The sequence below is a fragment of the Onychomys torridus genome, chromosome 11 (genome assembly GCF_903995425.1).
Source record: "Onychomys torridus chromosome 11, mOncTor1.1, whole genome shotgun sequence".
Lineage (NCBI taxonomy): Eukaryota > Metazoa > Chordata > Mammalia > Rodentia > Cricetidae > Onychomys > Onychomys torridus.
Genome location: NC_050453.1, coordinates 87083762 through 87100169, shown reverse-complemented (window position 1 = coordinate 87100169; position 16408 = coordinate 87083762). Strand labels below are relative to the sequence as shown.

General features: G+C 41.9%; 1 protein-coding gene across 1 annotated transcript; it reads left to right on the top strand.

The window, feature by feature from the left end:
* The first annotated feature begins 2257 nt into the window (after window positions 1-2257).
* On the top strand, window positions 2258-15644 carry Serpinb5 (serpin family B member 5). The gene is made up of 6 exons (XM_036201885.1): window positions 2258-2425; window positions 4295-4432; window positions 7068-7185; window positions 9732-9874; window positions 13726-13893; window positions 15252-15644. The coding sequence occupies exons 1-6, from the start codon at window positions 2258-2260 to the stop codon at window positions 15642-15644; spliced, it is 1128 nt and encodes a 375-aa protein (XP_036057778.1).
* Window positions 15645-16408: the final 764 nt, after the last annotated feature.

The window sequence follows — 16408 nt, the reverse complement described above, 5'->3', positions numbered from 1 at the left end:
GGTGGGCCTGGTCGCACTGTGAGTCAGGGAACAATGTGAATGATGATTATGCCCAACTTGCCTTCCTGATTTTTACTCAATCTGGGACCCTGGTCCCTAGAATAATGCCACCCATAGTTAGGGTAGTCCTCTACCTTAACTAATCTAGAAACTACATCACAAGCATGCTCAGAAATTTGCTTTAATGTGATTCTGAATTGCATTAGTTCACAGTGAGGATGACCCACCACACCACTACAACACTTCCCATAGATATGTAGACCTTACATTTGATACCTTTGGGTTGTATCAGACAGTTGTGCTGTAGAGACCACACACAACAAGGGCTGCTACCTTTCTTCACAGCAAAGGAGAATTTTCTGATAAAGGAGCCAGCTGTCAGGAAAACAGGTGGGTGTGGACTCCAAGTGCTGAGGCCACCCTCCAGAAGGAGGTTCTCTGTGGAAGGGAAGGCCTGGCTCATAGAAACCATGTCAAGTGTGCATCCATTTATAGTTTCCTAGATCCAAGCCTCACATTGGAATACAGCACTGATATACTTTGTAGTTAGCCTTATTAGAAGTTGAATGAGTCTGTGCACAGAGTCATTTAGGCTAGATGTATCTCAGCATGCTGTAACTAATGAATGGCAGAGTGAACATTTCCTTACACTTCCTAGATGAAGTGTTGGAAAGTTTGCAGGGCTCTGAGTTTAGGTTTCTCTATTTGGTGAGGAAATAGTTCCTCATTTCACACTCATTCACACTCATGATGAATTGTGGTCGAGATGAACTCAGAATTGTCGGGGTTAAATATGCTGCTAATGGAAGCCTGACCTCTTGTTTCCAAAGTCTCTCACATCTATTTCCTAAGCCTGGAGTGAGGAGTCTCTCCTATGTTCCCCTGTGGTGGGCAGACTGCTCAAAGCCCTCCACAGACACACACACCTGGAGATGCTGCTGATTACTATGCACTTCACTAGTCAGCCTTAATGCAGGACTAATGATGTCATGACCCTACCTGAGAGGAGGGATTAGTGGCTTTAAAAAAGCATAAATGGCCATCATAAGTTTTGAGTGCTTTGTGATAGATTTGTAGTAGGCACACCAGCCTGAGTGTACCTGCCATACTCATCAGGGGCATAAGCAGGAGGAGGTCAGGGAGTGTGGCTGGTGGTCATCAGTGCAGTGTGTGTATGTGTGTGTGTGTGTGTGTGTGTGTGTGTGTGTGTGTGTGTGTATGGGTGGGGGGCTGTGGCTTGCAGTTGCCAGTGCAGGAGGTGGGGAGGTAAAGGGGTGTGGCTGGTGGTCACCAGTGGGCTCAGCTTTGGCTTTCTTTTGCTAATAAATGTGCTTTTCAGGTTCTCAGGAATATTATCATCTGTTTGAGTTCATTCTAGGTACAGACCAGGAATCTACTTTTTGATTTTATTCTTGTCTTTGAGTTTGGAATTTCTGTTTAGGTCTAAGACGAAAATTTAAATCCTGCCCATGTACTTGGCTCTAACACATTTATGGGTCCTGGCTAAGGAAGCCTTTGACCTTGAGTACTAAAACTGTCTCTCTGACCCCAGCATATGCATCCTGCCCAAGATACGAATTGGTTTGCTCTGTCTGTATGTATATAGGTTATCTTTCCTTTCTGTATATCTGTATCTGTATTTTCCTTTCTGTTCTTAGAAAGACACTTGTCACATTGGATTAACGCCCACCTAACTCCAGTATGACCACATTTTAACTAATGAAAATAGCAGAGACTATACTTCCAATGTTAAATTCATAGGTATTAAGAAATAGGAATTCAGTGTATCTTTTTTTGAGGACAAAATTATACACTTAATAAATATTAAGTAGAACAACACAAACTGCTACAATTACTTTTTGATATACAAATAACTATTTTGTCTGACTTAACCAAAATAGCAATGAAAATATGTGATTATAAAGCAAATTGAGTTTTACTAATGCTCTCAGTTGCTCTGGTCACCTGCTGAGGAAGTGGCACCATGGCTGGGCCCCTGGTGCTGGTCATAGTGTCTAAGTAGAATGTGAGGATATTGTGGTGAATGGCACACACAGAATACACCATGTGCCTCAAGACATTTGCCCAGAGCTTCCTCCATGTCTGCTTTCCTTTTGGAAGTTACCAAAGTTTCTCCTTGCCTCCTGCCCAAGATCATTGCTTCCCTGAAGCAGCATCCTTATTGCTGCTGGCAGGATGTAGCTGGGAACACACTTTGCGTTGGAAATTGAGTTTTGTGCTTGGTTCCAGGCCCATGATGGATGCCCTGAGACTGGCAAACTCGGCTTTTGCTGTTGACTTGTTCAAACAGCTATGTGAAAAGGATCCAGCGGGAAACATCCTCTTCTCTCCACTATGTCTCTCCACCTCCCTGTCACTCGCTCAAGTAGGTGCGAAAGGTGACACAGCAAATGAAATTGGACAGGTGAGCTGCCCGTGCCTTGTTTTGGTTTTGAACGGTTTTGAAGGGGATAGTTACTGGAATTCATAGCACAGGCCGAAGATAAAAATGGTGTGGCTGGAACTATTCAGGACTGAGAGCTCTACCATCCCCAGGGTTCTTTAGTTTATCCTGAATGTGAACACTCACTTTGGGTAGCATGTTTTATATTTAGAGCAGGTACCAGGTTAGGATGAAGAGTTTGGGGATCTGTCAGGTGTTCCATTCCCCAGTGGCTGTCAGCAGGTCACACGACATCCCTCACCTGACATATTTGAAGATCAATCAGTGACTGATTAATACTCCATTGCACATAATGCTTAGTAAATGAGGGGAAGTTATCCCCTGCCCCCTGACCTACATTCAGAGAACAAAGCACTGCTTCTCAACACACAATTCATTTTGAGTATCAAACTTAACATTCAGGTGCCAGCTCAATTGCATTCTACCTTAGAGTATTTCCAATCCCAGAAGTAACATTTTAAATAATCTATCTTCAAACTGGAATAGATAAAATAAATAGCATGCACATATGTTTCAGAACCCTGGGGGCTTCGTTATCTCACTTGAGAGGCATGGATTGAGAGGCATGGAGAGGCAACTTTTCCCATGCGAACACATACATGTGTGTATAGATGTTTCAGAATTTCTTTTGGGCTGTGCTTGATTGCTTTGTAAGGTTCTTGGACCTTCAAATAAGCTGATTTCCTCTCAAGACCTCACATTCTCTTACACAGTAGGTGTACTTCCAATTCTGTTATATTATTTTCCTTATGCAGATTGATGTAAGGTTAAGTTTCTTTTCACAAACTTATCGGTATGTGAAATCACCAGTATCCATAAAATGATGACTCACAAATGTTGACTAGGTCAGGATGAGAAACTGAGGGAGGCAGGAGAGGCTGCTCCTGGGGAGAGGAGCTGGATTTTCCACTTGAACTCATCTCCATAGGCTGTAAACCAGCTCCCACTCTTCACTTCTCATCTCTTTTTCCAGAAGGGCTGCAGGGGCTGCGGGGGGGAGGGTCCATCCCTCACCCACAGGAAAGATATTTCAGTGCACGCGACATATGTTTTTTCCAGTACATCTGGTCTTTTTAAATATTAATTTTTCTTAATTCTTGAAAACTTCAATATATGTATACAATGAAACACGATCATACCCAGCTTCATTTACAATTTCTAACGCCCTTCAGACCCCTCAACATGGTCTTTTCCAAGCTTCATGTCTTTTTTTTTTTTTTTTTTTTTCCCTAATAATCTACTTTGTTCAATCAGTGCTGCCTATATGCGTACAGGTGAGAGGCATCCACTGAGGCATGGGAAGTCTGCCAGCGGCTGTGTATTCTCTCAGGTCTGGAGAAGCCCCTTTGTGCAGTGGGCAACAGGCCCGGCGGAGATGCAAAACTCATACAGGTTCTGAAATGAAAGACTGAGTGCTCAGTGCCAAGTGGGATATCTTCCTTGACCTCTCTCTTCCCCTCACAACACAAAGGCTCAGGGAATGTGGAAATGGAGGCAGAAAGAATATAAGATATGGGGGATGTGGAGAAGGTCTGGGAAATGCAAACTTCTGGACTTGACATGGTCAGAGCACTCGGGAGCTCCCAGCAGCTGTGGTCCCCTGCACAAGACCTGAGAAAGACAATCCAGACCAAGTCGTGGTGTAGAGCGAAGGTGCCCTTTATGCCTTGTCTCTTACCGAGGAGCTGCTGATGCCTGGATTTCTTTCTTTCTTTCTTCCTTTTTTTCAGGTCCTCACACTTGCAGGGCAATCACTTTATCTCTTCAACCCCTGGAACAATGCTTTATTTTACTTTTTGGATAATAGGATGTTTGTTTTTCTTTTAACAGGTCCTTCATTTTGAGAATGTCAAAGATGTGCCCTTTGGTTTTCAAACGGTCACTTCTGATGTTAATAAGCTCAGTTCATTTTACTCTTTGAAACTAATCAAGCGACTCTACATAGACAAATCTCTGAACCCTTCTACGGTAAGTTGTTTCTAACAGCTTGGTTGTACTCCGTCCCAGAAGGGGCATTCACCCTAAGGCCCACAGCTTGTTCCAGGGCAGTTCCCTTCATAGTGTCAAAGGGAAGTGGCTCCACAGCAGATGTTGGATGTTAGGGGATGAAACAGAGTCACATCTGGCTTGGAATACACAGAAGTGTGTCTCCTTTCCCTGCGAACTTTAACAAATCTTCCCCCACCCTCAGTTCTTTTGAAGAGAAGGGATAATGGAAGGGCCAGCTATCTGGAAAATGGATCTCCATAAGGGACTCAAAATGACTTGCAACAAACTCTCTCCTTAAACAGTAGAGCACATGGCCTGAGGTTGTCTTAAACTGCCCAACTCATTCTTTTTAACGTCCAGATATCTTTTAGAATCAGTAAGAAAATAATGACCACAAATGACCAGCTTTCATCAGCTGTGAGTCAGCGCTATTCTTCTGGACCAGTCAGAAGGACATTTGCACCAAGCTGCTGTAGCCATTTGAACGACGTCATTTCTTGAAGCAGTTGTATGAAGAACACTGTGGTCCCCCTGTTAGACCCCAGAGTGTGGCATATCTTTCAGATCTTGGTCTTAACACATAGCCAACATTCTTGGTTCCAGAACATCCTTTTGTAGAACTGACTCAGCTCCTGTCTTTGTGGTCACAATTTCAAGCTCTAGGTGGCCAAGACAAATGTCCCACCATGGCGTGACAGTGTTGTGCATTCTGTACTTGTTATTGTGAGGGATCTTTGGGAACTAAATTAGTAGCTATTGTTGTGACTTTACCCTTGTGACTTGAAGACATATGCACAACTATTTTTGTTCCAGCTGTCACCTGGGAAATTAAAGGAAATTGAAATGTGAGTTTCAGCTGGGCATGGAAATGTTGAAAGCTCCCTAAGTGGTGCTTGAAGATTTTTACCATGACAGTGACAGTGCAGGCTCTTCACTTGCAGTGTCTCTGATGGTCTTAGGTAGTGCTGGCTGCCTCGGTCAGTCCATGGTTGGCTTTCAGTTAACTGGAGCCAAGTTGGAATTCAAGGACAGAATGACATAGCATTCAAGTCTGTGAAAGACTTCCATTCCACATTTAGAACTGTTTCTACCAAACTTTTCATTTCCCCTTTTTCTCTCCCCCTTTCCCTTCCCTTCCTTTTTATTTCCTTTTTCCCATCTCCCCTTTCCTTTCCCTTCCTCTCCTCTCCTCCCTTCCCTTTCTTTTCCTTTCCCCCTTCCCCTTCCCCCTTCTCTTCCTCCCCTCCCCTCCCCTTCTCTCCCCCTTCCCCTTCTCTTCTCTTTCTGTTTTCCCTTGATTCTCTTACTGTGTAGCAACTGCAAATTTACTAGTTAACAGAACAAACAGCTGCGCCCCAGGAGCATCACCTTAACTTGAACCACTCAAGCACCTGTTGAAAGCCTGAGTTCACAGCCTCCATCTCTTGCATCGAGATCAGTGTGGGTGGGCTTTGCATTTTAAACATGAGTTAGAATTAGACACACTGCTATGTTCTTTACAGCCCTAGGTTTCACACTTCAATGTGCAGATGAAACTCCTGGAAATCTTGCTAAAATGCAGTCAGTATGTCTAGGGGCCTGAGAATTCATTCTAACAGGATCTTAGGTGATGCTTGACTCCTGATCTTTGGACCATATTTTGAGTGTCAGGACTCTAAAGAATATTCATTTGTTTTAGTGTTGATAAGGGTTTTCTGCTCACTGTTTTCATTTCTGTTTCTTTTTTTTTTTTTTAATTTTTCAAGACAGAGTTTCTCTGTGTAGTTTTGGTGCCTGTCCTGGATCTCGCTCTGTAGACCAGGCTGGCCTCGAACTCACAGAGATCTGTCTGTCTTTGCCTCCCGAGTGCTGGGATTAAAGGCATGCACCACTACCACCCGGCATGTTTCTGTATTTTGACACATATGTATGTATAGATGTTGTGTTCATTATTTGTTCTTGTTGTTGTGATAACATACCTTCTAGAAACAACTTAATGGAAGAAAGACTTGCTTGGGCTCTAAGTTTCAGAAGTCCATGGCTGCTTGTTCCCATTCAGTTGAGCAGATAGCTTGTCAGTAGGAGTGTGTAGCAGAAGACAGCTGTTAACATCATGAAGGAGAGAGCGACAGGAAGGGGCAGTGATGTGTTATCTCCAAGGACTCTAGTGACCTTTGTCCTCCAGTCAGGTCCTATTTCTCAAAGTTCGTAGAAATTCTCAAAATAGTGCCACAAGCTGAGAACTAAGAGTTCAAACCATAAGCATCTGAGACATATTTTAGATTAAAACCACAACTATATACTTATATTATGTATGTAATAATATAAATAAATATTTTTGAAATAGTTGAGATTTATACTATAATTATATGTATTTAATATAGTGTTTCTTTTGTTTTTGGCAGAGCTGTAACCAACTGATAATTTTAATAATTGACATGTCTTATAATTGAAGAAATAAAACACCTAATACAAAAAAATGCTTATTTCTACACAAGGCTTTGTATAGTGTGACCAATTTTTGAAAATGTATGCATAGTAATAGGAATCCATTTCTTAGCACCATATAATACTGCATTAGTTCCATTTATAGATGCTAATAGCTTTGTGATTTTGTGAATTGGGTGTTTTTCAGGAATTTATCAGTTCTACAAAAAGACCATATGCAAAAGAATTGGAAACTGTTGACTTCAAAGAAAAACTGGAAGAAACAAAAGGTCAAATTAACAGCTCTGTCAAGGAACTCACAGATGGCAAGTGCCTTTAATGTCCTTCTGTAAAGAGTAGAGAGGCCTCTCTGCTTAAGAATCCTTGCTCCAAGCCTAAAAATATTGAACATCTGGAAGCTTCTTTGGGTATTTTTAGTACACAAGCTAAATTCTTTGCCCATCAAGCCATGTCAACAACTTAAGTTTCTGGGCATTTCTTGTATCAACTCATTACTTGGCGAATTGTGTGCTTTGTTTTAGCATGCTTTGCCTTGCTCTCTGACAAGCTGCCACATGCCCTAGGAGAGACCCAGCTGTTCCTTTTCTACTATGGCTGTTGGCAAATCACAAAGCCAGATTTTAAAGTCTGGAAATGGAAAGATGATACTTGAATCTACTTCCAACTAAAAATATTTACAGCTTTATCAAAACTGAAAGAAGACAAAAAGTAAATATAGAACAAAGCCAAACCTAGCAATCATAGTGGAAGTTTGTTCCCACAACTTCTCAGGCTACTCCATGGTCAAGTCCTCTCCTGCTTCCCACAGAGCCTTCTCAGCCTCTGCTCTTACTTCACCTCCCCTATTAAAAGTCCCTGTGAGTTGTCTTTCTTGCCAAGAAAGAATTGGAACTAAGATGGTTTGGATTGCAATCAGTGACTAACTCTTCTTTCCTAGAGATGTGTTTATAGTGTTTGTACAGAGGGAGCCTGTTGGGAAGTAGAAAGTAATTATAAAGGACTGGCAGTCACTGAAGGCTATGGAGGGATGTGCTGCTGTGGTGAGGAGATATCTGTCTTTTGAGAATGAACAGAGCCCATCCAGCATGGCATCCTATTTGAATACTTCCTCATGAATGATGTCCACCTCTAACAACATGGAAAGAACAAGAACTTCACAGTCATTTAGAACCTAGATTCCAATCCATGTACCACATGTGCATCATCAACATATTTAGATATTGGAGCTTCAATGTACTGAATCATCAAATGTGGCATATGTTACTTAATTAAATTTATATGTGGTTGTTGTGAGGCTTCCAAGTACATTATGTATATATACAATACATGGTAGTTATAGACACATATGCATTTGGATATGTATACACACATATGTATTGTATGTATATATACCTATACATATGTTACTGAAATAAAATTTCTTTGGTGACACATGGAAAGAGAAAGCTGATATAAATAGCACCAGGCTTAGCATAATTTTGAACATTATAAACAAAAAGAAGTTTCTGCTCAAATTTGCTTATAACAGTTTTGTTTATAATCTTTCTCAGTTTTCTCTCAAAGAGCTTTTTATCTTGGAATCTCAGTAAGTTTAAGGTTTCTGACTGGAGAGGGTGGGGCTTAGGGAGAATTCTGAATTTGGAGACAGAAGTAAGGTTTCAGCTGAAGCTCTGGCACTTTGGGCACCGGGACTTCTTAACTTGTCAGGGCTTGATAAAATCATCATATGCCAACAGAGGTGGCAATGGAAGGGCCAGTGCAGGAGTGAAATGCAGGCCTGTCTTACAGATACATTTAGTTAGCATCTTAAGGCAGTGATGGAAGAACACTGACTCTGTGCATGGCCCATGAAAACGCACACTGGGCATTATATTGTAGCTGGAGTTTTCTCCAGTCCCACTCGGACCCCCTAAGTTCTGCAGCCCACTTATAAAATAACCACTCAGAAGCTCATATTAATTAAAATTGCTCGGCTATTAGCTCAGGCTAACTATTGACTAGCTCTTACATCTTAAATTAACCCATTTCTATTAATCTATAAGTTGCCACGTGGCTTGTGGCTTACTGGTACTTTTACATCTCACTTCCTCTGTGTCTTGCTGGCGACTCCTGACTCAGCCTACCTGTTTCCAGAATTTTCTTCTCTGCTTGTCCTGCCTATACTTCCTGCCTGGCTATTGGCCAATCAGCATTTTATTTAACAATCATTCAGAGCAACACATTCACAGCATCCCCAGCATTACATGAAAATTAGAGATTAGATACATGACAGCTTTTTGCAAAAGAGCTTTTTTTTTTTTTTTTTTATTAAGGAGGTTTTGTGGTTGTGTTCTGTGGGCTGTTGAGGATTAAAGGTCTGGGGTAATTACAGCTGTGATCACATTTGTGGATCTTCCAGCTGACCTTGAGTCCCTCAGCAGCCTACAAGGAGTGAACTGGGGAAAGGAGTCTAGAATTGTAGGGCAAAGATGTACTTCTCTGCTGAAGACAGTAACCCATTAACCACTGCCCATTAACCACTCTCAACCTGTTTCCTCAATTGTAAATTGAAAACAGTGAGGAAGTATGTATGGAAATGCTGAACATGACCAGGTGTAAGGCACATGTCTACTTAGTTTTGCTCAGGAGTAAAGGCTGAGTCAGAAAGGGCTTACTTCCAATCTTAGATCTCTCTGAGGTGTCTGGTCAGGCAGGGCAGGAGGACAGAAAAGAGGCCCTAAATTGGACAGGCTTGGCCAGTTCTTCCAGGTGTGACGCTAATGAGTGATGGACGCCCAAGGAGCGAACATGCATGCAGCAGCAGCCATTTCGATGAATGACTGTGATGTGAGGTTTTCTACCATGATTGCAGGCCGCTTTGAGAAGATTTTATCGGAGAACAGTGTAAGTGACCAGACCCAAATCCTCATGGTTAATGCCGCCTACTTTGTTGGAAAGTGGATGAAGAAATTTCCTGAATCAGAAACAAGAGAATGTCTGTTCAGAGTCAACAAGGTATGTGCAGCATGAAGAAGGAAGTAGATTTCCAAATCTTGGCAGCTGAGCAGGACACAGGGAGATGTCCAGAGATTAAAGGAGGAAAAGGGAAGGAAGGAAGCAGAGAAACCACACTGGAGGCCTTTGGATTAACAAGAAAGTTAGATCAGTTAGGAACTGTTTTCCTGACTCAGGCACTTTCACTTTTATCTCATTTTCTTACTTACCTGGTGATAAAAACCACCGTTTAACATTTATCACCCACCCCTTTCTCTTTTCCCCCTTTGGCAGGCTGGTCCAGCACCCCTCCCCAGCCCCCCCATCCCTGCCCAGCCCAGAGCATTTATAATAGTCTTTGAGGCACTGGTTGACTATGAAGAAAAAAGCATAGCTTTTCTCATCTATATTACTAGGAGTCATTATAGGAAGAATTAGAAGCCTGCTTTTCTGGGTGGTCTCATTTGTACAATTTAGGTGGATGTTTAAAAACTAATATCTGTAAGTAACTGGTCCTTTTTTATAAATTAAACCAAAGAACCAAGACTGGAAAAATTGTGAAAAAGCCTGGGGAAACTGTATGGTTTGGTCTTGTTTTGGGGATGTGATTTGTGTGAATACTTGGACCAGCAAGAAGTCTCAGCAGGTAAAGGAACTTATTTCCAACCCTCATGGTAGAAAAAGAGAGACGACTCTTGCCAGTTCTGACTTGCACATGTGTACATGCACCATAGTGCTTGCCTATGTTCGAATACACACACACACCACGCACGCACGCACGTATGCACGCACGCACGCACATGCACAAATAAATGTAATAGTAATAAAAAGCTCAGGCCTGAAGCAATACATACTTCAGCTGAAACACTCAAGGTATCTTGCTTTGTAGATGTTATGCAACACTTCTCTGTGTTCAGTTTCTCCCAATTTCTCTTGTATTGTCTGGTATCAGCCACTTGTTTTCACCAAGTAGCATCTTTAAAAAGTAAATTTATTTTGATTGTATTCTTTCCACTCTTGCAATCCTCTCAGAGCCTCCCCATCTCCCTGCTCACCCAACTTCATGATGTCCTCACTCTCATCCAAACAAACAACTGAGAAACAACGAAAGTCAAAAGAGATCATCAAAATGAAAAAGCAAATAAGATCAGAAATAACAAACAGAGGGCAGGCACACTGCTCCTGGGTATGGGGCGTGCTCCAGAGTGCGGGTCATATACCCAGTGACATTGTGACATTGGAGAAAACAGATTTTCCCTTTCCCAGTAGGGAAAGGTATCAATTGCAAATAGCTTTTTGGTTAGGGGTGGCATTTTTTGTTCACTTCCCCTTCTCATGGAGCCTGAACTGTGCAGGTCTTGTACCTGCCATCACAGCCTCTGTAAGTTCCTGTGTGCACCATCCTGTTGTGTCTGGAAGAGGCTGTTTCCTTGGAGTTGCCCACCGCCTCTGGCTTTTTCTGCCTCTTCTACATAGATCTCTGAGCTTTGAGGGGAAGGAGTTAGATAAAGATGTCCTATTTAGGGCTGAGTGCTCCTACTCTCTGCACAGAGTCCAGTTGTGGATTTCTTTGTTCTCTGATGATGGCTGAGTGATGCTCTTATCTATGTGTATAGCAATGACATTAGGAGCCATTTTATTGCTAGTTCCTTTAGCAGAATAATAGTGGTAGGTTTTCCCCCTGGGGCCCATGACCTCTCTAGTCTCAGGTTCTTAATTCTAGAACCTAGGAGAAAATCCCTTTCAGATACTAACTTGGCCTGGGTTAGCTAGAATGGCTTCCGTAATCCCGCCAGTCCTCCCATGGAGTTTGTGTTCACCCCACTCAACCCAAATGCACTTAAGACCAATTTGCTTTCCTACCTCTTCCATTAGTCCCTGGACTTTATAAGGTTAGGGACCATACCTTTCTCACCTCAGTGTCTTACAACTAAGTGCTCTGTACCTTTTAGGTGAATAATCACTCAATTTTCTTTCCTTCTTTCTCTCTTTCTTTCTTCTTCTTCTTCTTTTTTTTTTTTTTTTTCTGAGACAGGGTTTCTCAGTGTAGCATTGTGCCTTTCCTGGGACTCACTCTGTAGCCCAGGCTGGCCTCAAACTCACAGATCTGCCTGGCTCTGCCTCCCTAGTGCTGGGATTAAAGGAGTGTGCTGCCGCCGCCACCGCCACCACCACCTGGCTTAATCAGTCAATTTTCAAAGGCCAGCTCTAAATTTTTTTTTTTGAGACAATCTTATGTAGCCCAGTCTAGACTCTAACTTGTAACATACCCCAAATGACTTTGGCCTTTTGACTCTCCTGTCTCTACCTTTGCAGTGCTGGGATTATAGGCATGTGCCACCACACTTGGGATTCAAACCAGAGCTTTGTGCATGCCAGACAAGCATTTGACACACTGAGCTGCAGTCCTCAGCTCTAAGGTCAATGTCAGATAAAACACAACAGTCTGTGATTGCACCGGAGGCAGACAGCTATTATTGCTCTAGTGGATTCAGCATCTCCCGGGGTGCTGGTTGAGGGGGCAGATGATTCTCCTTACACTTTCTCTCCCTGAGCTTTTTGACTGCACTTAACCCACTGCTAGGGACAGGAATGGCTGCCCACCAGATGTGTGTAGGTGACAGCTGCCGCCCTTCAGAAACCTCAGACACTGCAAGTCCACGCACAGGCCTTTGGCATGGCTCTGGACATTCTTAGTGTGCTCTGTCATTGAGAGCTGCAGCAGCATGTATTTTACAGCCTCTGCTCTTATAGGAAGGTGGGTCACCCCACTACCAATCATGTCAGGATACCACAGCTCATTTCCTTTTGATGGTTAACACTCTCTGGGAAGAGCTGGCAAAGCGTCCCAGGGTATGAGTGAAATTTCAAGCATGTGGCTCATGGTGTCTCTTGTGAAGTCCCTGGTGTTATTTCCTGGAGTGTCCGTGGGAGGAACTCGGACTTGGGTTTTGATCACGTTAATATTTGTAGTTTTTATATTTGTGAAAGTGCTAAAGCATGTTTCTGAAAGGAGAGGGAGAATGTGTGCTCTTCCTGTATTCTTGCAATTAAGTCATAAAGCCAGGTGACATCAGAGCCTGGAAACCTAGATTGTGAGCAGAAGAAACATAGTTTCATAGTTCATAGTTTGAAAATAATTTTATACGTTCCTCCCCAACCCCCATGTGTGTGTGTGTGTGTGTGTGTGTGTGTGTGTGTGTGTGTGTGTGTGTGTTGTTAGAGTGTTGAACCCAGAGCTTTGCACATGCTAGTCAAATGTTATACTCCTGAGTATATGTCTTCAGCCAATGTTTTTTTGAGACAAGGTATTTCTATGTAGCTCAAACTGGCGTTGAATTTGCTCTGTGGTCCAGGCTTGCCTTCAATTCATGATTCTTCTGCCTCTGCCTACAGAGTACTGTGATTGCAGGTGCTTGCTATCATACTCATATTAATTCCTTGTATTTTGATAGCTGTTCACCCTATGAGATACAAGGTCAAATTGTCCTATTTTTCCTTTTTTATATATGTAAATAAAATAGATACACTTTGTCATGTGGAGCACATAATATAGTTTTTATCATATGGAGCACATGGGAAGTCATAAGGTCTTCCCAGGATGCACATAGAGTGGATTCTCGTGTGTGTGTGTGTGTGTGTGTGTGTGTGTGTGTGTGTCCATGCTTAAACCACACTACTCCAAAACCATAAGAAAAGTTTGTATATTCCTATCACTATTGCCATTTCTATCATTATTTCTGTCATCTAAATCTGTATCTATGTTTGTGTATATGTATTTGTATAGATGCATATATATGCACATATATATGTATTTATGTATTCTTTTATAAATTGTAAAGTAACCCTTTCAAAACCTTTTCTTCTAACAGACAGAAACCAAACCGGTACAAATGATGAATCTCGAAGCCACGTTCTGTTTGGGCAACATTGATGACATCAACTCTAAGATTATAGAACTTCCCTTCCAGAATAAGCATCTCAGTATGCTCATTGTGCTCCCCAAGGATCTGGAAGACGAGTCCACAGGCCTAGAAAAGGTCAGGAGGCAGCTGGGAACTTAGATAAAAGGACCCCACATAGTACAGAAACGAGAGGATGGAGTCCTGTGGGGCTCAGAGGAGTTGGCCATAGCCTTGCCTCATACTCCCTAGCCCAGTCATCTTCAAGGGTTTTGAGGTCCATTCTGTGTCTCTTCTTTAAAATGAAAACATCCAGAATTTGTTGGCCATTTACAATGGGCCAAAGTTGCTACTAAATTCTTCAAATAATTTCCTTATTTAATTTGTAAAACATTCCTATGAATTAGAAACTATTACCATGCTCTTGTTTACCAAAGAGGAAGGGAGTCACAGAGGTGAGTGGCCACTTGATGGCACATGATCAGTCACTGTCATGAAAAGCAGGAGTCTGAGCTCCAGAGGAAGAAGAGACCTCGGCCTGTACTCTGTGCTCAAGCAGGAAGCGGACAGATATTAAGCCCATTAGTTGCAAAACTAGTTAACTATGGTGATCTTTTTTCTTTGGTTCTAGTAATTTGTACCATGTGATAGTGAGAATATTAATTGAAAAGTAATTGTTGTAGACTGATAAAAGAATATATTGTTCCTTCTCTATTAAAAAATGCCTTCGCACCAGCTTGTGACCTTGCCACGCCCTTGGCTTTTATCCACACAAGGCGAGTGGCACTGGGGCAGTATTGTCCCATGTTAGTAGCAGGGGACTGTCATTCTTAGTGGCACTTGTGAGAAGTTCAAGGAGGAATTTAACTTCATTTGCTCCATGAAGAATTTTATGACTAAGTTATTTTATGCTTTGTTGCATATCTGTCTTTTAAACCAGTTGAAATGGTTGTGCTCATCACCTATGATCTTAAAGAGCAGATCAGAGCTAGTCTGAGTTCCCATCATATAAAAAGAAACAGAATAGCTTTTAACTAACTTTGGTGGTATGCCTAGATCATGAATAATGTGAACTCTTTTGTAAAGAAATGATAATAAACAGTCAGCAGATTGATACAAAAATTTCTAATTCTATATTCATTTTACTGTGGTGTATGTAGCATCATAATCTATGTGTCTATTTCTGAAAAAACTCCTCTATAAGTTAAGCAAATATAAGAGAGTCTTTCTGTAGGATGGGAAAGAGAAGGCATCTAGGGGGCTGGTGGATCCTATATGGGAACTTGCTGGACTATTTCCAAACCAAAGTTGATTTAAATTCTTTAAAACCGGATTAGAGTAACACTTTCTGTTTTTAATCAAGATCTCTCTCTCTCTCTCTCTCTCTCTCTCTCTCTCTCTCTCTCTCTCTCTCTCTCTCTCTGTCTTTCCTCTCTCTTTCTCTCTCCTTCCCAGTCAGAAGCAAATAAAAAGTTCTTTTCCATTTTGTCCTTCAGATTGAAAAACAACTCAGCCCAGAAACACTGTTGCAGTGGACCAACCCCAGCACCATGGCCAATGCCAAAATCAAACTCTCCCTCCCAAAGTTTAAGGTGGAAAAGATAATTGATCCCAAGGCTAGTCTGGAAAGCCTGGGGCTGAAAAGTCTCTTTAATGAAAAATCATCTGACTTCTCTGGCATGTCAGAGACCAAGGGAGTGGCCCTGTCAAGTGTGATTCACAGGGTATGCCTAGAAATAACTGAGGATGGTGGCGAGTCCATCGAGGTGCCAGGATCCCGGATCTTACAGCACAAGGACGAGTTCAACGCTGACCACCCATTTATCTACATCATTAGACACAACAAAACACGAAACATCATTTTCTTTGGCAAATTCTGTTCTCCTTAAGTGGTGAGGCCCTGCAAAGTCTCAGGTAACTTGTCTGTGGTTTCAGACCTCTGTAAACTTTGTACGTATGCAGACAACCACTTTCTATAAAATAAATTGTTAATTTTGCTGAATCGGAAGCGGCTGGTACTTGTCATATGTAGCCTTCACACTAACAGACACTTCTTTTCCAATTCCTCTGTATTTTCCTTTGTCAAATAAAATGGCGCACACACACTTGTAATGAAGGGGAGTCACCTTAGCAGAAAATATGTGCTTTTCGTTTGTCAAAGCATCCGGAGCTATTGGCAAAAGTGCAGTCTCCCACACAGGAATTCCTGTAAGGATGATGTGGAGGACATTATCCTCAGAACTTCACCTTTCTTCACTGAGATGAAGAATGTTCTAGACATTTTCATTCTTTTAAAGCCTTGAGGAACTCTATTGTATGGGGCCCACAAGAGTACCCTTTTCCAATGAAATTTGTGTACATGTCATAATGCTGTGGGTCCAGAAGTCTTCATGTTAAACCCTGAGAAACACTTTTTTCAATATCTTAATGACTTTAGAAAGATAACATGTTGTAAATACTATATATTATGGAACTCCACAAACAGGGTCTGGAATATTACCCTGTAAACCAATACTTTAATATTTCTGCCAAAAATATAAATTGTTCAAACAAAATAGGTACATAAAGATAGTTCACAAGTGATCAATATTTTTTTCTGAAAAAAAAAAAAAGGAGCAAGTTGTCAGCACATGGAAACACCCTGCAGAACATT